Source organism: Schistocerca nitens, chromosome 2, assembly GCF_023898315.1.
Source record: "Schistocerca nitens isolate TAMUIC-IGC-003100 chromosome 2, iqSchNite1.1, whole genome shotgun sequence".
Lineage (NCBI taxonomy): Eukaryota > Metazoa > Arthropoda > Insecta > Orthoptera > Acrididae > Schistocerca > Schistocerca nitens.
In genome coordinates this window covers 459418385-459441065 of record NC_064615.1, presented here as the reverse complement: position 1 = coordinate 459441065, position 22681 = coordinate 459418385, and the positions used below count along the sequence as shown (strand labels likewise).

The window sequence follows — 22681 nt, the reverse complement described above, 5'->3', positions numbered from 1 at the left end:
GCAAAAGGTGGTACAGTGACATCTGAATCCACTAGGTAACAGCACTTTGATTTAATATCCCTGACATACAACCTTCTGGAAGCAGTAAGAATTTTTTGCACGTTTTATTACGCAAATCCAGAATTTTGACTAGTGCCTAGCCATTATCAATGCACGTCAGTTCCCTGTTGTTTGGGCATCAGTCACAGTTATTTGAATACTCAAGAAGACTGATTGCTGCGCTCTATCATTTATAAAGAAAATTTTTGACATTTCTTGCCCTTCTGTAATCCACATTGGCCCCACCTCTCTGTTGTAGGTGCTATTCTCAAATGTCGCAGCCCACCGTGCGTACTGCTGGCTGCTGCAGCAGTTTGGATACCTGCATGGCTTTGAACATCTCCAAGCTCCCCCCTGCAGGTTTGGGGGTAAGAATAGGCCCGCAATATTCCTGCCTGTCGTAAGAGGCGTCTAAAAGGAGCCTCAAACATTTTGGCCTTTATGTGGTGGTCCCCTGTTGGGTTTGACCTCCATATCTCAAAATTCTTCCGAAGAGCGAGCCGATTGGGGAAGGGCGCCTTACTTGGTGCATTGTGTCCATCGTGCGTTGAGACCTTTCGCCAGCTTATTCATCGTTGTATTGCAGTCCTGCCCGCTCTCCATCTCTTGCGTATGGATACGTTCCTGCATGCATGTTCCGCCTCTGCAATGCGCAGTGCTGCTTTCTGCACTGACAACGAACATGGACTACTTGTTACCTAATATCCAGCACGGTAGCCAGTCCGTTGTGGTGGGGCTGCCATGTACCCTGTTGGTTGTAGCCCCCTGACAAAACAGGGATCGCTCTGCTGGTGCCTGCGCCGTTAACTCCCCACGTATGCCAAGGAGTAGATGCCTATTTCCCTGGGGCATCGGGACTCCCAACAATGGCCATCCTGCCAGGTGGCCATTGCTGTGGCTGGGTGGCGCCCGTGGGGAGGGCCGTTGGTCGGAGTGGGTGGCATCAGGGCAGGGCAGATGACCCGCAATGAAGTGTGGTACATCTTCTCTCGCTGGTGTCTCTAAGCGTTCTCGGGCTCAATTTAATGCTCAGAAATACGATCCCAAAATGTTCCCCTCCCTGCCCACACCATGGGAGGAGCGTAAGTCTCAGGATGGCAGTGGTAGTTATTCGCCCCGGTTCCTAGTTTGTACGAGAGCTGATGGGGAGTCATTCATGTCCACAAAGCCTCAGTTCTTCGTAGAGCATTTAGAGGACAATTATTTGGAGGTGGAGGGTTTGTCAAGAATGCGCTCTGGGTCAGTCTTGATAAAAACGGCTTCCTCTCCCCAGTCACGACGGTTACTTGCTTGTGACAAATTGGGGGATGTTCCCATTACCATCACACCCCATAAGAGTTTAAATATGGTCCAGGGTATTATTTTCCATAGGGACCTACTTTTGCAGTCTGATGACTAGCTGCGAGCCAATTTAGAGTGTCGAAGTGTTCATTTCGTTCGGCGCGTTCATCGGGGTCCAAAGGATTGTCAGGTTGCTACCGGTGCCGTTATCTTGGCCTTCGAGGGTGATACATTACCAGAAAAGGTCAAGGTGATGGTCTACCGATGTGATGTCAAGCCCTATATCCCTAACCTGATGCGGTACTTTAAGTGCTGGAAGTTCGGCCATATGTTTTCCCGCTGTACTTCCAGCCTCACATGTCGAGATTGCAGACGCCCATCACATCCCAATACTCCATGTGCCCCGCCTCCCATCTGTGTCAACTGTGGAGAGCATCATTCTCCTTGCTCGTCAGACTGCAGGATCTTACAGAAAGAGCAAAAAATCATGGCATATAAGACCCTGGACCGACTGACCTATACTGAGGCTAAGAGGAAATATGACCGACTACATATGACATCTTCATACGCCGTTGCTACAACAACCGTGCTAGCCCTATCAGATCAGCGAATTCCAGCCAGATCGCCGAGCTGTACCACTCCACATGCCCCCTTGCACGTAGGGGGCACTACCCACCCTGTTGCTCCTGCGCCATCTACCTCAAGAGCAACACCCCCCCACCCATCGGGGACGTCCGTCCCCGCTTCTAAGCCGGAGAAGCATCCAACTTCTTTGGCTGCTCTCACTCGCAAGGGGTCCCTTGGGTCCCTCCCTTTCCAGGTTTCCACAAGCGGGAAGGATGATGCCCGAAAGTCGCATAAGTGCCCACAAGCAGCTGGTCGTAGGGCTTTGTGATCCTCCTCTGTCCCGGAGACTGAATCGGTGAAGCCCTCCCAGCCAGTGAAATCCAAGGAGCAGCGAGAGAAGTCCAAGAGAAAGACCTCTAAGGCCAAGGAACATGCGGTGGCACCCACCCCACCGCAACCTGGCATCCGCTGAAGACCTCGATCTCGCCGGTCCCTCAGACACAATGGATAGCACTTGCACAGGTGCTCAATCGGTGGCAGTAGGTGACCCAGCGGCGTAATCTGCCTCCCCAGTCCCTTAATGCCTTTCTCAGCCATGGACAATATCATCCTCCGATGGAACTGCAGCAGTTTCTTCCACCATCTTGCTGAGCTCCGACAACTTCTCAGCCTTCACCCTTTCCTCTGCATTGCTCTTCAAGAAACTTCGTTTCCGGCAATGCAAACCCCCACCCTCCGTGGCTATCAGGGTTATTATAGGAACTGGGCAGCTTATGAAGGGTATCTGGTGGCATCTGCATCTAAGTCCTTCATTGCCTTCACAGCGAATCTGTCCCTCTACATACACCTTCAGAGGCTGTCGCTGTTTGGGTGTGGACGCCATAGGCTGTTAATGTCTGCAGTCTGCATCTTTCACCGGATGGTGATGTTTCGCAGCATGTCCTGGCTGTGCTGATAGCCCAATTGCTGCCCCCTTTTCTGTTACTGGGCGACCTCAGTGCCCATAACACTCTGTGGGGTGGATCAGTGGCAACAGGCCGAGGCGCCACCGTTGAGCATGTATTGGCACAGCTCGACCTTTCCCTTTTAAATGATGGTGACTTCACACATTTCAGTGTGGTGCATGGCACGTACTCAGCTATCGACCTTTTGATCTGCAGCCCTAGCCTCTTACCGTCTGTCCAATGGGGAGTGCACGATGACTTGTGCTGTAGTGACCACTTTCCGATCTTTCTGTCACTGCCACAGCGTCACTCTTCTAGGCGCTCCTGCAGATGGCCTTGAATAAGGCTGACTGGAACTTGTTCTCCTCCGTTGCCACTATTGAGCCTCTTTCCAATGACGTCATTGATGCAGTGGTTCACTCAGTCACCACCGGCATCGTTAGTGCCGCAGAATCTGCCATTCCCTGTTCTTCTGGGTCCCCTCGTTGAAGGACTGTGCCTTGGTGGTCGCCTGCGATTGCTGAGGCGATTAAAGATCGCAGGCGGGCACTCCAGTGTCACAAGCGGCATCCCTCATTAGAACACCTCATCGCCTTTTAGACAGCTCTGTGCGCGGGCCCGCCGCCTCATTCGCCAACACAAGCAGGTGTGCTGGGAACGGTATGTCTCCACCATTGGCCCCCGTACCTCTCCATCGCAGGTTTGGGCCAAGATTAGGCGCCTCTATGGCTATCGGACCCCTGTCAGTGTCCCTGCGCATACACTGAATGGAGCAGTTTGTACTGACCCCAACACAATTGCGAACCACTTAGCAGAGCATTTTGCTCAGAGTTCCTCTTCTGTGAATTACCCACTGGCCTTCCACTCCATTAAAGAGCGGTTGGAACATCGGAGCCTTTCATTTCACATGCGCCACCCTGAATCCTACAATGTTCCATTCAGTGAGTGGGAATTCAAAAGTGCTCTAGCCGTTTGCCCTGATATGGCTCCCGGGCCAGATCGCATCCACTGTCAGATGCTCAAACACCTCTCGGTGGACTGCCAGCGATGCCTCCTAGACCTTTCCAACCGTATCTGGGTTGGGGGTGAGTTCCCATCGCAATGGCAGGAAAGCACTGTAATCCCCGTTTTGAAACCTGGCAAGAACCCACTGGAGGTGGACAGCTACTGCCCCATTAGCCTCACCAACGTTCTTAGCAAGCTGCTCGGATGCATGGTGAGCTGGCGGTTGTGTTGGGTACTTGAGTCTTGGGACCTTCTGGCTCCGTCTCAGGGTGGGTTCCGTAAGGGCCACTCTGCTGCCGATAATCTGGTGAGCCTGGAGTCTGCCATCCGTATGGCCTTTGCCCGCCGTCAGCACCTTGTCACTGTCTTTTTTGACATGCGGAAGGCATACGATACGACATGGCGACATCACATCCTCTCTATGCTTCATGGTTGGGGTCTTCAGGGTCCGCTGCCGATTTTCATACGAAATTTTCTGTCACATTGTACCTTCCGCGTTCAAGTTGCCGCTTCCCATAGTTCCCCCCCCGTGTTCAGGAGAACAGGGTACCACAGGGAACTGTCTTCAGTGTCTGCCTGTTTTTAATTGTAATTAATGGGCTCACTGTGGCGGTAGGAACGTCTGTCTCAGCATCCTTGTATGGTGACGACTTCTGCCTCTACTATAGCTCCATTGGCATTGCAGCTGCTGAATGTCAGCTGCAAGGCGCTATCTGCAAGGCACAATCTTGGGCTGTAGCACATGGCTTCCATTCCTTGGCTGCCAAGACCTGCGTTATGCACTTCTGCCGGCGACGCACTGTTCACCCTGCGCCGTGGCTTTATCTTGACGGCGAACCTCTTGCTGTGGTGGAGACATATCGGTTTTTGGGTGTGGTTTTTGATGCCCGGTTGACTCTGCTCCCTCATATTCGGCAGCTTAAACAGATGTGTTGGCGGCATCTTAATGCTCTGCGTTGCTTGAACCACACCAGATGGGGAGCCGACCGATCTACCCTCTTACGGCTCTACCAGGCATTAATTCAGTCCCGTCTGGATTATGGGAACGTGGCTTATGGTTGAGCATCCCCTTCTGTGTTGCGAGTGCTGGACCCCATCCTTCACAGCGAGATCCGACTTGCCACTGGAGCTTTCCGGACCAGCCCTGTGAACAGCATACTTGTGGAGGCTGGTGTCCCTCCAGTGCGGTTACGGTGCCAACGTTTACTGGCCACTTATGCTACACATGTTTGTAGCTTGCCCAGGCATCCTACTTATCATCTCCTGTTCCCTTAGTCGGTCGTCCATCTACCAGAATGTCGGCTCCGGTCGGGTTGTACGGTCGCAGTCCGCGTCAGAGAGCTTCTCTCTGGGCTTGGGGATTTCCCTCTTCCACCTCCTTTCCAGGCCCCTCTGCGTACACCTCCGTGGTGTGTGCCCCGCCCATGCCTTCGGCTGGAATTGGCACAGGGCCCGAAGGACTCAGTCCCTCCTGAGGCCTTCCATTGCCACTTTCTTTCCATCCTTGCCACGTATCAGGTCTCTGGCATTGTTTACACTGACGGTTTGATGCTTGCTGGTTGTGTCGGTTATGCTCTCACACTAGGGGACCATTACGAACAACACTCATTGCCGACTGGCTGCAGTGTTTTCACTGCTGAGCTGGTCACCATCTTTCATGCCAGCGACTAGCAGTTTACGAGCTATTGACCAGTGTTTCCCTCGCTCTTGCCTGGTGATGGCTATCCAGGAGTCCGTCCATACTCTTGCCCGTTGAGGCCGTTCTGTGGTATTTGTGTGGACCCCAGGCCCTGTTGGGATACCGGGCAATGAACATGTTGACCACCCGGCCAAACAGGGCACCAGTAAACCACCTCTGGACATCGGGCTCCCGGAGACTGATTTGCGAGCTGTCTTATGCTGCAAAGTTTTTGAACTTTGGGACACTGAATGGCGCAACCTGACCACACCAAACAAACTCCGTCCCATCAAGGAGACGACAAATGTGTGGTGGTCCTCCATGCGAGCCCCTCGAAGGGACTCAGTTGTCCTTTGTCGGCTCCGCATTGGCCACACCTGCTTGACACACAGCCATTTACTGCACCATGAGGACCCGCCTCTATGTCGCTGCGGGTCAGCTTTGACGGTAGTCCACATTTTGTTGGAGTGTCCCCTTTTAGCTGTGCTCAGGCAGACGTTTGTGCTGCCTGATACGCTCCCTGCCCTTTTAACAGATGACGCTGCTATGGCAGGCTTAGTTTTGCGTTTTATTCAGGCAGGGGGCTTTTATCAGTTAATCTAAGTGTTTGTCGTTTTTTTTTTTTTTTTTTTTTTTTTTTTTTTTTTTTTTTTATTGAGTCTGGTCTCTGGCCTACGATTTTTGACTGAGGTTTTTAGTGTGTTTCTGGATGGTTGGCTTTTCCTTTTTTTTGTCTATGGTCGGCCAACCCCTGTCACACTCTGTGTGATTATAATTCCTTTTGTCTGGTCTCTGTCTGAGTCTTTCTTGTCCTGTGTCGTCTCTTGTCGTCTCCATTGTGCATTTTCTTCTGTGTGGGTGTTTAAATTTTTTGGTAAAAGGGACCAATGGCCATAGCAGTGTGGTCCTTTCAATCCCACAAACCAACCAACCAACCAACCAACCAACCAACCAACATCTCCAAGCTCTGTCCTCAGAATACTGGTTGTACCAACACTTTTATTCTTGTTGACAGCCATGGTTTGCCTCATCACTCTTTCCGTAATTCTTGAATGCTATTCTCTTTTTTCAACAGTTGTGATACCTACAGTTGTAACGATGTCACTTGCCGTGTGAGCTCTAGCAGTCATTTAGTGACATCTGTTTGTTGAATTTTCTGTATTCATGCCACCACTTGTGATGTATCTCCCTCTGTAACTATTTCCATGCATGTTGCACATGAACTGTCCAACTCAGTATGGATGTCATCGTTCCTGCAGGTTACATCCACTACTTCTACCATGCCTGACAACTGAGCCTGGCTGGCTCATGTGTCGCATCTGGCAACTCCACTTTGTTGATGATCCCTCAAAGATGACTCTAATATTCTGAAGGTGTCCTATTACCGATATGCTCCTCCATGAGCACTTCCCACATGTGTTGACTCAGTGGTTTGCGCAGTCTGCTCATTGAGAAGTTTTTTGATGTTGTATATGGTCATTCTGTTGGAGGTTTGAGTATCACCTCCTTTCCCATTGCTGCTGCTCAGGCATCAAGCACATTTACTGCCATTGTGAACTTCGTGTGTCCGTAAATGATCTCTTTCTAGGTGAAAATTCGTTTGATGATCATGAACAAGAGTTATGGTTTTTTTGATATAACTGTTGTGTCCATACTTTCAATTGTTATCTGTTTTTCATTGTACTACTGTTGTCTTCTGATGTGTGCATGCTTGTCATTGGAGTAGTTTGTCTCCCTAACTCAAGTTGTTCTTGGGGACTTCTTGGAGGCTTGCTAATTGTATCTTCTTGATCTTCCAAAAGCCTCTTGACTTGCTAATCTTGATCCCCTATGCACACTACTTCTTGTTAACCATTAGTTTTCGGGAGCACCGCTTTAGACTATGCAGCTCTTGTATTAACTTAACTACAGATAAAACTTCAGGTTATCAAACTCTAATAAAGTTGCAAAGACAAGTGAAGTCAAGCATAAAAAATGGAACACTCTCCATCAAGAAAACAAAGAATAAATGTATTATAGCTTGACATTTGCTGTTAAGTAACCACCTATGTCCACTGTATGCTTCCACTACGTTGCTGGTGGTCCTTAAAAAGGGAGACAACAAAAAAAGGAAAGATTAAATCCTAATATCAAAAAGGTATACTTCTAATGATAGAAACAAAAAGTAAGAAAACAAACTCAGGGGATTACTACAAAATATTTGGTAGATAGCTACAAACATATGACCCTCTGACATTAATGTTAAAGGATAATAATAATAATAATAATAATAATAATAATAATAATAATAATAATAATAATAATAATGTGGCCCATAGCAGTGGAAGAAAATAAAGAAATTTCAGCAGAAATATTTAAAAAATTACTAAATTGTAATTCCCTCAGAACTGCTTCAAATAAACACAGATACACCTCCAGGTAATATAAACACACCCAAAATCCATGAAGTTTACGAAGCTTTGAAAGAGCTCAACACAAGGGGAGAAAGTCAGACAAGATAATCACTTTGAAATTAGTAGAAGACAAAAACAGCATGTCATAACCTTGGTATACGTCAAAAAAGCTTAAGATTGTATCCACAAATCTTCAGCGATATAGATACTGATGAATTTCAGACTCCATCCCAAATTAATGAAAATGATAAAATTGACTCTTTATTGCTATTACTCTTCCACTGTGGTGTGGAGTACATGATGCGGGAATGGTACAAGGGAAGTCCTTAAAACATGAGAAATGGAATCAAAAAAGATTAAATAAACTTAAATTGCTTGGGATTCACAAATGGCTTAATATTATTACCTAATAACATTCAAGAAGCCAGAAAGCAAATAACAAGCGTACAAAATATAGCACAGAAAGTAGAACTGTAGATATCATTCGAAAAGACTGAAATAATGCTAGCAGTCGCCACTAGTAATCAACCACACAACAGAAAAGTAAAAGTAGTGAAACAGTTTATATATGTAGGAGAAGTTATAACATACAAGTTGGATGAGAAACTAGCACGGCAAGAAACAACTAATAAAATGATAAAACACCTAAAATTAACAGTGTGTACATACAATAAAAATGTTTATCTATCAAGACTGAATTAAATCATTACAAGATGATGGCCCAACCAGAGGTGACACATGGAAGTGAAGGTCTTTTCATGGTAACTTAGAGAGTTATAGTAAATTATAGAGAAGCTTTGGAACATGAAGCAACAAGTAGGATTGATAAAGGAAATCTGGGAGGATATGAAAAAGCTAGGATTAACCCTGGACAATTTGCAAAACAGAATAAAATATATAAAGAAATTGAAAAATATAAAAATAAGATTTAAACAAAAAATAGGCAGATGAAGGAAAAAGGGTATTTAAATATGAGGAACAACAAAAAAGATCGCAAGGTGTGCAAAGGTACTTCACAATTCGGAAAGAAAACTTATTGAAGGTGACTAGGAAATGATTGGCTGAAGTGGTCCAATGAAGCTGCAAAAGCAGCAGCAGCAGCAGCAGCAGCAGGAGGAGGAGGAGGAGGAGAGGCATAGAAATCTGGAAGTTAACATATTTTACATTTTTTCATGCACTCATCGTGCCCTGTATGACAACATGCTGGCGCAACTGCTCACTAAAGCAGCAAATACTCACTACATAAAATAAAGTAATTAGAATTATATGTGGAGTTCAGAAATGTACATTTTGCAGGCATCTGTTTTAACAGCTGGAAATATTAACCACAACCTCACAGTACATTTATTTGCTCATGACGTTTGTCGCTAATAATCCGTTGCAGTGTGAGAGTAATACAATGCCAGGAGGATAATTGAACTACACTTCCCACTAATGACTCTAATTACGGCAAAGAAAGGAGTGGGGTACTTGGTTTATTACTTGGGAATATTATTTAAGAACTTCGAGACAACAGAAATGTTTTAAAATGTAGATTAAAGGTGTTTCTTCTTAACTACTACTTCTGTACCATTGAGGAAATGTTGAATAAAAATAATCTCTCCCTTATAAACTTGTAAATGTCCAAACTTGTAAATGGTCAGCATGTTGCCATATATTGATGTTTGTATCTGTATTATTTATGTATGTGTATGTGTGTGCAAGTATATACAAATTGTCTCTGCAATTTTGTGTCCAACACATTTTACATTTATTGTGAATATGGTCTACCGAACATGAAACTAGGTACAAAGGCATTTTCAAACAGTAAAAGTACTAGATTTTTATATATTTTTAGAAAAAGTGTGTTTGAAAAAAATTGTGAGGATATTGTTGATACACTTGTGGACTATTTTTCCCCATAATCTCCATTCTGTTCTGTGTATGTTGTGAGCCATGGCACCTGCTCATCCATTAAAAATTGAATTCCACTCATGCGCCTTCAGGGAGGTGAAAAAATGATCTGAGTCCAAGAGTGCCTTTTTGGCTACAACTGTGTGGAGACGGGCATTGTTGTGGAGCAAGCACACTCCTCTCGTCAGTATTCCCCTCCTATTGTTTTGAATGTTCCTTTTGAATTTTTTTATGGTCTCTTATTATTGTTGCACATCAATGGTCTCCCTCTGAGGCAGAAATTCAACCAAAATAATCCGTTTTCGGTCCCAAAACAGTGAACCCGTAATTTTTTGCCCGAAATTGTGGTTTTGAATTTTTTGACAAATGGGGAATTGGTATGAAGCCACTGTGACAACTGGCTTTTTGTCTCAGGCCTGTAATGAGGCACCTACTTTTCATCTCCAGTCATAATAGAGCTCAGTACATCTTCACCATCCAATTACAGTTGCACAAGAAACTCACAGGCATTACTGACCTGATTTTTCTTGTACTGCTCTGACAGCTGTTTTGGGACTCGTCGTGGACACCGTTTTATGTATCTCAGCAATACTGTGAGTGTCTCATATAAGAAATTTCTGGAGACTTATGGAAACATCTCAGAAATTCCATCCACTATCATTCAGCAGCCTTCATGAACAGTTTCCTCAACTTCTTTGCACCAACTCGTCAGTCAGAAGGGAAGATCTTCCACTCCTCTGTTCGTTATGAACATTTGTTTGCCTTCACTAAACTCCCCACATCACTTAAACACAGTCATTCTGTTTGTAACATCTTTAACATAAACCACACTGATTTGCGAAAAAACTAAAATAGGTGTTATTCCTTACCTGAGTAAGAAGTGGGGCACAACACATGGCGGAATTTCTTGCCGAAATCTTTCAACAACCAGACATTACAATGTGAACTTACAGACTACTGTATTCTTGTGATGTTTGCTCAAGTCAGGGGACCCTCTGCCACTCAGCACTACCAACCCTGAAAAAAACACACGCATGCTCACACACAGCCTGTTATGGTCAGAATACACTTACTTTCTGAACATGCCTTGTAACTATCAAGCTGCTAAATTGGCATACAGGAGTTGTTTTGTGGCAGTTCAACATGATATATAAGGAAGGCTAACCAAAACTTTTAATGTTTCACAGAGGCACTGCCACAGTCTATCCCAAATGCCAAGGTGGGGTGGTACAGTGGGGAGTGTGACTGCAAGCTACTCAAGTACATTGTCTAATTCAATATCTCATGAATGAAAGTTCATTGTTTAAAAATCTGTAATCAAAGTGACAAGTTACGAACATTAAGACATTTTTAATTTTCTCTGCCCAAAAATCTCTACTGTGGAGATTATTCTTGCTGTGTTTGGGATTGTGCAGTGTAATATGAAGTTCAAGCTGTTTTGGAAAGCATGGAGTACTTGTAGGTTCTAAGTCTATGTTCATTAAGGAGTACTATCTCTGTGTTACTTTAAGAATGTGTTTTAACTTGGGTAATCTTTTTGAAAGTCTTATGGTAGAGGAACTGGCAAGATGGAAAGCAGCCTTATGTCAAAAAGCAACAGAACTTCAGGAGGGCCTCAAACGAATGTTAGAAGAGAGACCAACAGTGAGGGATTCTCTTCTTAGAGCATACACGTAAGTTGTATGGTTATTTATTACCTCACTAATTTTTACATTGTATTGATGTAATGATAACAGCTCGAAATACTCTTACTAGTAAATAAATGGTGTTGTTCATGAATGTGACAGATTATTCTGCAATTATTCTGCAGGTTGTCTGCACAACTACATTATGCTGTTACCAACAGAGTGAGGGGTGCTGGTACACACCCTGTAGGTTCTTCACAATTTACTTTGGGACAATGCTGGCATTTTATTCTACCACTAGGATGATCTGCAGAGATTCTGTACCCACATGACTTGTACCTCATCTGCCAGATGCCTGTAATTGGCCATCTTCTCAGCTACAACTGAGAATTTTTTGACTGTAGTGAACATGTTGGTGTAGTCTGTATTCCAAAGACTGATGCAGCTCTCCATGCTACTCTATCCTGTGCAAGTCTCATCATGTCTGAATAACTACTGCAACTGACATCCTCTTGAATGTGCTTTCTGTGTTCATCTGTTGGTGTCCCTCCTTAATTTTGATCCCCAGCACTTCCATCCAATACTAACATAGTGATCCCTTGATGTCTCTGAATGTGTCCTATCAACAAACCCCTTCTTTTAGTCGAGTTGTGCATCAAATTTATTTTCTGCTTAATTCTGTTCAGTACCTCCGTATTAGTTATACGATCTACCCATCTAATCTTCAGCATTCTGCTGTAGCATCACACATCAAAAGTTTCTATTCTCTTTTTATCTGAAATGTTATTCGTAATGAACCTACACACTCTTAAATGCGGACTGAGGGATTTTACCCGCACACCTTTCGTTGGCAGTCAGCAGCCTTTTATCTTCAGATGTGCTACCCACTCATTTTGAAAGCCCATTATGTCATAGAGATTTTGGTTTTTCTGTCTGAGTGGCACCATATGTCATCAGCAAGTAGTTACTTTCCATGTCGCTTGCTGTAAAAAGCACACACAGATATGAGAGTAAATGCCCCTTAAAACTGATAGTTATATTGTTTGAAAGTACTTCAAACTTTTTTCCTGCATTTATCCAATATGTTACTCTGCCCTTATTTAATACACTCTGAGATAAAAAACTTAACACAACACAAACGAATTAGCTGAATGGGATGTAAATTGGTAGATGTGATGTACATATACTGACAAACAGATGACTTCAGTTTCAAAAAATTGGATGATTTATTCAGGAGAAAGGACTTCACAAGTTTAACAAGTCCACCTCTCTCCCATATGCAAGCAGTTATTCAGCTTGGCATTGATTGATTGAGTTGTTGGTGCCAAATTCTGTCCAATTGGCACATTAAATCATCAAAATCCTGAGATGGTTAGAGGGTCCTGCTCATAATGCTCCAAACATCCTCAATTGGGGAGAGATCTTGCGACCTTACTACAAGCAAGCAGGCAAGCAGTAGAAACTCTCGCCACGTGCAGGCGGACAACGCTATTGTGCTGAAGTGTAAGCCTAGGTTGGCTTGCTGTGAAAGGCAACAAAGTGGGGTATAGAATATCATTGACATACCACTTTGCTGTAAGGATGCTGTGGGTGGCAACCAAAGGGGTCCTGCTGTGAAGTACAATGGCAACCAAAACCATCACTCCTGTTTGTTGGACTGTATGGTGGACAACAGTCAGGTTGCTATCCCACCACAGTCTGGGGCATCTCCAGACATATCTTCACTGGTCATCGAGGCTCAGTTCAAAGCGGGGCTCGTAACTGAAGACAATTCTGTTCCAGTCAATAAGATTCTATGCTGAAGAAGAGGTGCCTCAGATTGTCACTCACCATACCGCCTGACAACTAGGACTCTGGGCTGCTGTTTCTTTTCATAGCAGGACCTCTTTGGTTATCATATGCAACACCCTTACAGCACAGCAGTTCGTCAGCGATATTCTATGCCCGTTTTGTTGCCGTTCATGGCAAGCCATCCTGGGCTTACATTTCAGCAAGATAATGCCCACAAATACATGGTGAGAGTGTCTACTGCTTGTCTTCATGTTTGCCAAACCCTACCTCGGCCAGCAAAGTTGCTGGATCTCTCCCCAGTTGAGAACGTTTGGAGTAATAAGAATTATTAATATATTAAGTTTCCATTGATGTATGGTAATAGCTGCTTCAGGACTTGTGTGACTTCCTTTACATATTCTTTAGTTTTTTCTACTGGTTATTATGGGTATGATTTGCAAATATGCTTCACTGTAATGTTCATCATTAACTTGCAGTCCTCTTGTCCAAAATGTAAAACAAAGGCATGTTTGCAGTGAGAACTGTAACTTTTCTACCACTACATGTAATATGTATATAAAACACTTACGTGCCTTTTATGAAAAGGTAAGTTGCTACTCACCATATAGTGGAGATGCAGAGTCACAGATATGCACAACAAAAGACTCTCACAATTAAACTTTCGGCCAAAAAGGCCTTTGTCAAAAATAATGTCTCTCTCTCTCTCTCTCTCTCTCTCTCTCTCTCTCACACACACACACACACACACACACACACACACACACACACACACAAAAGCAACTTACACACACACACACATAACTGCAGTCTCTCGCAGCTGAAGCTACACTGCGAGCAGCAGCGTGCATGGTGGGAGTGGTAGGTGGGAGGAGGAGGCTGGGGTGGAGAGGGGGAGGGATAGTAGAGTAGGGGTTGGGGACAGTGAAGTGCTGCTGGATAGTGTGCAGGGATGAGGTGAAGAGAGGGTAGGGCAGCTAGAGGGCAGTTTGGGAGTTCAGACAGAACTTCAGACCACCATTTAAAATCTGATCCTGGCCTTATAATTCTACCCGTGGACAAAGGATCCACCACTGTTGTTTTGAACTGCATGGATTACCTGGCAGAACAACACCAGTTGTGAGATACATCCACCATCAAACCTTGCCACAGTTACCCCATTCCAAAAATCCTTAGACCCATCCCAGAACCCAGAGTCCATCTCTGCTCACTCCTACCATTCCCCACACTCCTATCCTCTACATGCTGCCTAAAGTCCATAAACCCAATGACCCAGGACACCCCATTGTGGCGTGTTACTGTACCCTCACTGAGAGAATCTCTGCTCTCGTAGACCAATACCTTCAACCTATTACCCAGAACCTATTCTTCTGTATAAAAGATATCAACCATTTTCTCCACTGACTCTCCACTGTTCCTGTCGCTTTACCGCACGGTGCCCTGCTCATCACTGTTGATTCCACCTCCCATTACACTAACATCCATAATGCCCATGGCATTAGCGGTATTGAACACTACCTTTCCCCATGTCCGACTGATTCCAAACCAACAGCCTTCTTCCTAGCTGCCGTGACCAACTATATCCTTACACACAATTACTTCTCCTTTGAAAGCATTACCTACAAACATATCTGGGGCAGAGCTATGGGCACCCACATGGCGCCATCCTATGCCAAGCTGTTCATGGGCCATCTAGAGGAATCCTTCCTAAACACCCAGAATCCTAAACCTCTTATCTGGTTCAGATTTGTTGATGACATCCTTGCAATTTAGATTGAGTGTGAGGACACTCTAACCACATTCCTCCAGAACCTGAACAACTTCTTCCCCATTTGCTTCACATGGTTCTACTCAGCCCAACAAGCCACCTTCCTAGATGTCGACCTCAACCTCAGAGATTGCTACATCAGTACTTCTGTCCATATCAAACGTACTAACCACTAGCGATACCTCTACTTCGACAGCTGCAGTCCATTCCATACCAAGAAGTCCCTTCCATACAGCCTAGCCACCCGTGGTCGTCGCATCTGCAGTGATGTACGGTCTCTTTCGAAATATACCAAGGGTTTCACTGAAGCCTTCACAAATCGTAATTATCCTCTCAACCTTGTACAAAAATATTTCTCCCATGCCTTATGTTTATAGTCTCTCTCCACCTCCTAAACTCTTGCTGTCCAGCCACAGAGGAGCATTCCCATCGTAACTCAGTACCACCCAGGTCTGGAGCAGCTGAATTACATTCTCCACCAGGGTTTTGACTACCTCTTGTCATGCCCTGAAATGAGAAATGTCCTGTCCACTATCCTTCCCACCCCCCACCTCCCTTCCCACAGAGGTAGTCTACCATCCATTGAACCTACACAATATCCTTGTCCATTCCTACAAGACCCCTGCTCCCAACCCCTTACCTCTTGGCTCATATCCCAGTAATAGACCTAGAGGCAAGGCCTGTCCCATACATCCTCCCACCACCATCTACTCCAGTCCGGTCACAAACATCACCTATCTAATAAAAGGCAGAGCTACCTGTGAAACCAGTCATGTGATCTACAAGCTAAGCTGCAACCCATGTGCTGCATTCTATGTCGGTATGACAACCAACAAGCTGTCTGTCCGCGTGAATGGCCACTGAAAAACTGTAGCCAAGAGTGGACCACCCTGTTGCTGAGCAGGCTGCCCAGCACGACAACTTTCATGTCAATGACTGCTTCACAGCCTGTTTAATATGGATCCTTCCCACCAACACCAGCTTTTCTGAATTGCACAGGTGGAAACTCTCTGTGCAATACATCCTATGTTCCTGTAACCCTCCTGGCCTCAACCTTCATTAGCCATTGTTCTCATCCATCCAGCCCCTTACTTGTTCCCATTCCAGTGCTACGCTGTGTAGCACTGGAATGGGAACAGTTAAGGGGCTGGATGGATGAGAACAATGGCTAATGAAGGTTTTTACTTCTCTCCTTTCCCGCTAACCCCCCCCCCCCCCCACCTCTCCCCTACCCACCATCTAACCTACCGACTGCACCTAGCTGCCCTACCCTCTCTCCACTTCATTCTTGCGTGCTCCGCAGCAGCACTTCATTGTCCCCCCACTCCTACCCTATTATCCCTCCCCGTCCCCGTCCCAGGCTTGTCTTTACCCTCACCCAGTTGCCGCTCCCATCATGCACTGCTGCTGTTGCTCGCAGTGTAGCTTCAGCTGCTGGAGACTGCAGTCATGTGCGTGGCAGTTGTGTGAGTGTGTTTTCTATTTTAGACAAAGGCCTTGTTGGCTGAAAGTTTAATTGTGAGAGTCTTTTGTTGTGCCTATTTGTGACTCAGAATCTCTGCTTTATGGGCAGTAGCAGCTTTCCTTTTCATAATATTGTTACATTCCATCCTGGATTTTCCATTGTTTGAAATATGTTTGTCAGTTATTGAATGGTATACATTATATTACTAGTTTGTTGCCAGATAAATTTTGGGGCATAAAAATTAAGATTAAAACATGTACACATAGAACTTCCACTCTCTCTGTGCATGTGTCTTTCTACAGATTCTCATTGTTTCTATTTTTGTAGAAGATTAGCTGTACTTCGGAAAAACTTTGACCATCCTGCCAACCGCACTGAATATCTATCTTCGACAAATATTCTGGACTTATCTGTCGCAGTTGACAGACTCAGTGAAGTGCTTCTTCAACAGTTTTTGGGCAGTTGTCCAGATCAGAGGAAAATTTATGAGCCAGACTTCACGGGGTTGGAGACTCGCACTCAAGCTGAACGCAGTGCTGAAAATGTAAGAATAATTTTGTTTCTATTTATATCTGCAATCCTTTGTTTTTGTGTTTTGGAGAGGAATTTTATCAACTACGAGGGCTATCCACAAAGTACATTACGTTTTGGAATTAAAAATAAATAAAGTATTGGAAATTTTTTTTATTATATACAGATGAAAGCCACACTTAAATACTACTTTTCTACATAGTTGCCATTTAAATTAAGGCACTTATCGTAGCGATGGACGAGCTTGGAAATTCCTTCGTCGTAAAATTCGGCCGCCTGCGCCTTCAACCCCGTGGTTACCTCTTCTTGAAGCTGTGCGTCGTCATCAAAACGCTGCATAGCCAACCACTTCTTCATTGTTGGGAATAAGTGGAAGTTGCTCGGTGCCAGGTCGAGACTGTACGGCGGATGAGGAAACAACTCCCACGTAAAAGATTCGAGAACTTCACGAGTGGCATTTGCCGTGTGGGCCCGGGCGTTGTCGTGAATCAGCAAGATCTTTGAGCCCAACTTTCCCCTGCGCTTGTTTTGTATTGCTCTTCTGAGGTTGTGAAGAGTTTGGCAATACCTTTGAGAGTTTATTGTAGTGCCTCTTTCCAGTAAATCCACAAAAATCACACCTTTTCTGTCCCAAAAGACAGTCGTTACGTGATTGAAAGCGCAGGCGGCCAAATTTTACGACTAAGGAATTTCCAAGCTCGTCAATCGCTACGATAAGTGCCTTAATTTAAATGGCAACTATGTAGAAAAGTAGTATTTAAGTGTGGGTTTCATCTGTATATAATAAAAAAAATTTCCAATACTTTATTTATTTTTAATTCCAAAACGTAATGTACTTTGTGGATAGCCCTCATAATTTCTCATATTGTCCTTAGAGTTTACATCTTGGCTGAAATTAGAATGTTGTACAGAATGCTTATTTTTACTACAAGCACTGCTTGTACCACGATCAGATCACCACATGCAAAATTAGTCAACTCTTTTTTTTCTCTTAAAAGGAAAATTCAGTGGTTAGTTCTTCCTCATCTAGCTGGGCAGTTTAAATTTTGTCTGAAAGGTCAATGAAAGAACAACATTCTGTTGAAAGAAATTTAATGTAGCAGTCATTAACCAAGCAGAAATATGGTTTTGAATTCAGCCAAGATGCATGTTTTGAATGTTCACATTATGAGCCCGTAATTATTTTTTAGTAACAGGTATTGAGAAATTAGTCATCTTAAAGATAATAGAGAATGCTTTTTGTATTTTTAAAAGACTAGAAAATGTATTGCTGTGTGGATGACTACTATTACCTTTGAAATAACACTGCTAACCACACCATGGACTTACTTTAACTGAAACACAAACATTTCAACTGTCTATGATAGGTAGATTTCCAGGGGAATGCTTTTTGATAGGTAGATTTCCAGGGGAATGAATTTAATCTGTTTTACACTTAGGTAACTCATTTATTTTTGAAACAAGATGGACCATCACTCTTTGCTTTTCACTTATTTTTCTGAGTAGGGAGAATCCAGGGTCATTTTGTAAATGATCTACAGACAGTGTCGCTATCCACCAGCCAGCGATAATTGTACTCCATAATTTACAAATGAAGTTGATAACTGAAAAGACTATTAAATAATAATGGAAAATTTTGGTTTGCTTCTCAAAATGTCCAAACATCTCAGATTTATGATCAAATATCAAACTTCCAGCTCATGTTACATAATTTACAAATGATGTGGTAGGTTATCACATTTGTCGTCTTGACACTGGTGTATCTAGACACTCCAAATATCATCACTCCTGTAAGATTGACATAATATAACATCTACATCCATCAATCTTCTTCATATCTTGTAGCGCGACTTTATCGTAACCTATCCCTGTCAAAGGCTTATATCATCCTAAGCACAAGAATAAAAATATATTTTACTGTCAGTAAAAGAAAAATTATTCAGAATCCTAGCAGCAGACAGAGGTACAAACAAAAATCAAATACAGTTTTGTTCATAGTACAAGTTCATTCATTTGATAAAAGATTGATAAGTATTAAAGGAAACAATGTTACTTAGGAATTAACTTTCAAAGTTAATGAGAACTGCTAGACAAGGGAGTGGCTGCTGGACAATTTGACTGTTATATCTGCAATGAAACTCTTGGAAGACCCTGATTTTTTGTCATAGATAGTTTGAAGTTTAAAAGTGGCAGATGGGCAGTAAACGAGCTAAAATTAAGAGAAGGTAAAATTGAAAAATAAGCTTGGATAAAATAAGAATTTTCCTAGTTTTGCAAGTGTTCCACACCCCATTTGGCAGTTAAATTACTCCTTTTTCCAAAAGATGGTGTGCTAGTTTTTTGTTTAAACCTGTCTTCCGCACTTGATAAGAATTTTTGTACCTTTATTTTACTATTGTTTGTTTTGATAGTTGTTGTAGGTAGCAGACCTACAGCCACTAGGTTCATAGATAGAGTCAAAAATCATTTCAACACACTATATTTCTTAGAGTTTATGAACAACTTGTGGATAGAAAATTAAGTCTCAATTTACTGTTGACAGGCAATCAAGAAACTGAAGGTTCCTAACAGGGTACTCAGTGGTGCCAGAATAAACTGTTCTTATAGCGAAATATTAGTCAAATGATAAGAATCATATTGTACTTTTAGATATATCAAGATGAATTTTAAATTATACTCCTACATCTACAACATTAAAGCCCAAGCCACAGTACAATGTCTGGTGTAGGGTACTTTATAGCATTGCCAGTCATCCCTTTCCTGTTCCAGTTGCAATGGAGGAAGGGAAAAATTATTTCCTGTATGTCTTGGTAAAGTCTCTATTCTGTTTTAGCTTGGTCTTTCAGTTTTTAATTGAGGTGTACATCATAAGCTATAGAATTATTTCACAGTTTGTCGCAAATGCTGATTCTTGAAACTTGTTCAACAGCATTTCACAAAATGAATGTTTTCTTCCTTCCATGGCATTCTTCAAAGATAGCTTTCAAAACTTGCAGAGAAATTCCATCTCTCTACATATCAGCCTGACCATCATAACAAATCAAGCTGAATGCCTCTGAATTGTTTTGATGTCTTACTTTAATCTTTTATCCTTCATAGTTGGGATCCCAAACACTTCAACAGTGCTCTAGGATGAGTCCTTCTGTACACGATCTCTTTTACAGGTGTGCTTAACGTTCCCAGAAATTCTCTGATAAACTGAAATTGGCCTTCTCTATAACTGTGTCGCTTAGGTACTTGTTCAATTTCTGTCCCCCTAATCTGAACTTGTGCTCTGTCTCAAATGACTTCGACATCAATGTAATGTTAAACCCTTATTATTCCTCCCTACCTTCCTTCCCTCTCTTCATGTCACTTTTAACATTGTTGTTGTTGTGGTCTTCAGATCAAAGAGTGGTTTGAAGTAGCTTTCCACACTAGTCTAAGCAAGCAACTTCATCTATGAACAACTACTGCAACCTACACCCATAGGAATCTGTTTTCTGTTTTCATGCTTCGGTCTCCTTCAACAATTCGACAATCCTCTCTCCACACACACACACACACACACACACACACACACACACACACACAAGATGCATTTCACAACACACCATTACAAATTTTATCTACGTGACAGATTCAAGGGGCATTCAGGGAATAGTGTATTTGAACAAAATTTTAATTGCTTATGTCAGTTACTGATATTAATATACTTCATCACTCCTTTCCGTCAGGCATATTTCTCTAATAATCATTTCTTTTTACTTGTTTGATGGTGTTGTAATACTTTACATTGCCTTTGTTTATTTGCTGTCATAATAGGTTATGGGCTGTTAGTTATAGTATAAAATACCAAAGAATCTTTTGTTTTTAATAGCTGTTGCTGAATCCAAACCCCCTCTTGCTGTCTGGACACCCAGATGCTGCTTGTAGTGCTGTCATGGGCGCTGCAGTTGCTGTGGGAGGACACTTATTAATGGGCCCAAACACTGTTGTGCCTGGAAGTTGTTCTCACTGCAGTGGTGAGACTAAGTTTGTGTGACCTGCACCCATCTTGGTTAGCAGAGGCATGAATATAACATTGTGTCATTCTTATATAAGAACTAGGAATTTCATGTAATGTCAGAGTTCAAAACCTATTGTGTGTCCTGTCATATTTACTTTTTCTTCCTTGTTAATATCTTGCAAAATAAAAAAGTGAAATGTATTTGTCATATGCTAACTGAGGAAAATAAGACATGAAAGTGAAAAAGTATATTATTTTCAGTGTTGCCGAAACAGAAATTGGATTTTGGTACATCAGAAAAATAGCACTTTTAGCATAACATTACGTTAACTGGCTTTGCTCTTCAACCAAACTCAGGAGTATGTTAAAAGATGGAAAAAGTCACAAGGTAAAACAGACAGAAACACAAACAACTTGTGACATCTGAATTGTTTTAGAGCAAAGGGAATCTTTTTCAAGACTTTACAGGAAGAAGGAGAAGCTGTACAAAATTGGTAGTTGGTGGTGATTTAATGATAAAAGGTATATAAATTATGTAGAATATCACATTGAGGACCAGAGAGAGAGAAATAATTTTTTAATATTTTTGTCTATTGTGTACAGTGTATAAAAGTATATTCATCAGGAATGCTGTAAACTGCTTTGCATATAGGCACAACAAAAGACTGTCAAACAAAGCTTTTGGCCTGGTGAGTAGCAACTGTCCTTTTCATAATATTGTCTTTGTATGATATTGTAATATTTATGGAAATTCCAAGATGTAGATGATAAAAATGAATAAAAGCAATATTGTTTAAGGAAATGCTTTATGCTCAGTAAATGTTTACTATAAACATTACATGAAATTTCCAAATATCTACTGCAACAAAATCAAAATACAAAAAGAATTTAGATCAGTGGTGATGAATTGATGGGCGGCATGGGGTTCAGATGATCTTTCAAAGAACAATAGGTCAATGGCAGCATCTTTCATGAAGCAAGAAGAGCAAAAGGTAGGTAAAATATATTTAAGGGAAGTTACTGAAAAGTAAGAGGCATTAGCTAGAAAAGTAGACGACAGCAGCAACTTCAGGTGGGGGCTATGTGACACATATTTGTGTGCCAATTAGTTTCCAGTTAAAGCTGCTGCAAACATAGGTATACAATAAAAGCCAATAGTGATATATATATAAAAAAGTAAAGCTCTTTAAGGATTCAATAAAAACATTAAAAGGCATTTCTGTGTTAAAAGTGTAGCATGAACATGGGCTCTTCAATGGGAAAAACGTTTTTCACATGTAATTAATTGAAACAGTAGTTAGGGTATTTTGAATGGAAAGATCTTACAAGAGGAAATCAGTGTTTTTTGGGGTAGAAACAACAACGAAGCTGTGTACCAAAAAGTGGAAGTGCACATGAAAGCTAGACAGATTGTAACAAGTGGTTGAGGGAGGTGGGATTCAAGTGAAGTTACTTTTTATGGTCCATGACCTAAGAGTGGAGCATCAGTTTTCTCTTTTCCATTAACATATATTTTTTTCAATAGATTATTGTTTCCATTGTTCAGCCAAGTTAATGACTTCTGTAATAGTGTTTCTTCAGTTTGGCTTTTCATATCTTTGCATTTATTTTGTAGAATCTCCAGAAATTTACATTTGATTCCAGGAGTTTAGTTCAATGTTGCTAGCTCCTGGATGTTGATGTTGGTCATATTGTTGTTCTATTATTTGTGAATAA

The 22681-nt window shown here is 42.6% G+C and overlaps 1 protein-coding gene across 2 annotated transcripts in view; it reads left to right on the top strand.

Annotated features, from left to right (window-relative positions):
• Positions 1-21747, top strand: part of LOC126236347 (golgin-45) — a 48855-nt gene extending 27108 nt beyond the window's left edge. The window contains exons 4-7 of one of the 2 annotated variants that reach the window (XM_049945579.1): positions 11345-11473; positions 16774-16990; positions 20837-21016; positions 21227-21747. In XM_049945579.1, coding sequence (XP_049801536.1) covers positions 11345-11473; positions 16774-16990; positions 20837-21001 — 511 coding nt within the window. In that variant the 3' untranslated portion in view covers positions 21002-21016; positions 21227-21747. Of the gene's footprint in view, positions 1-11344; positions 11474-16773; positions 16991-20836 lie in introns of both variants that reach the window. The other variant, XM_049945578.1, reaches the window with a different exon arrangement.
• Positions 21748-22681: the final 934 nt, after the last annotated feature.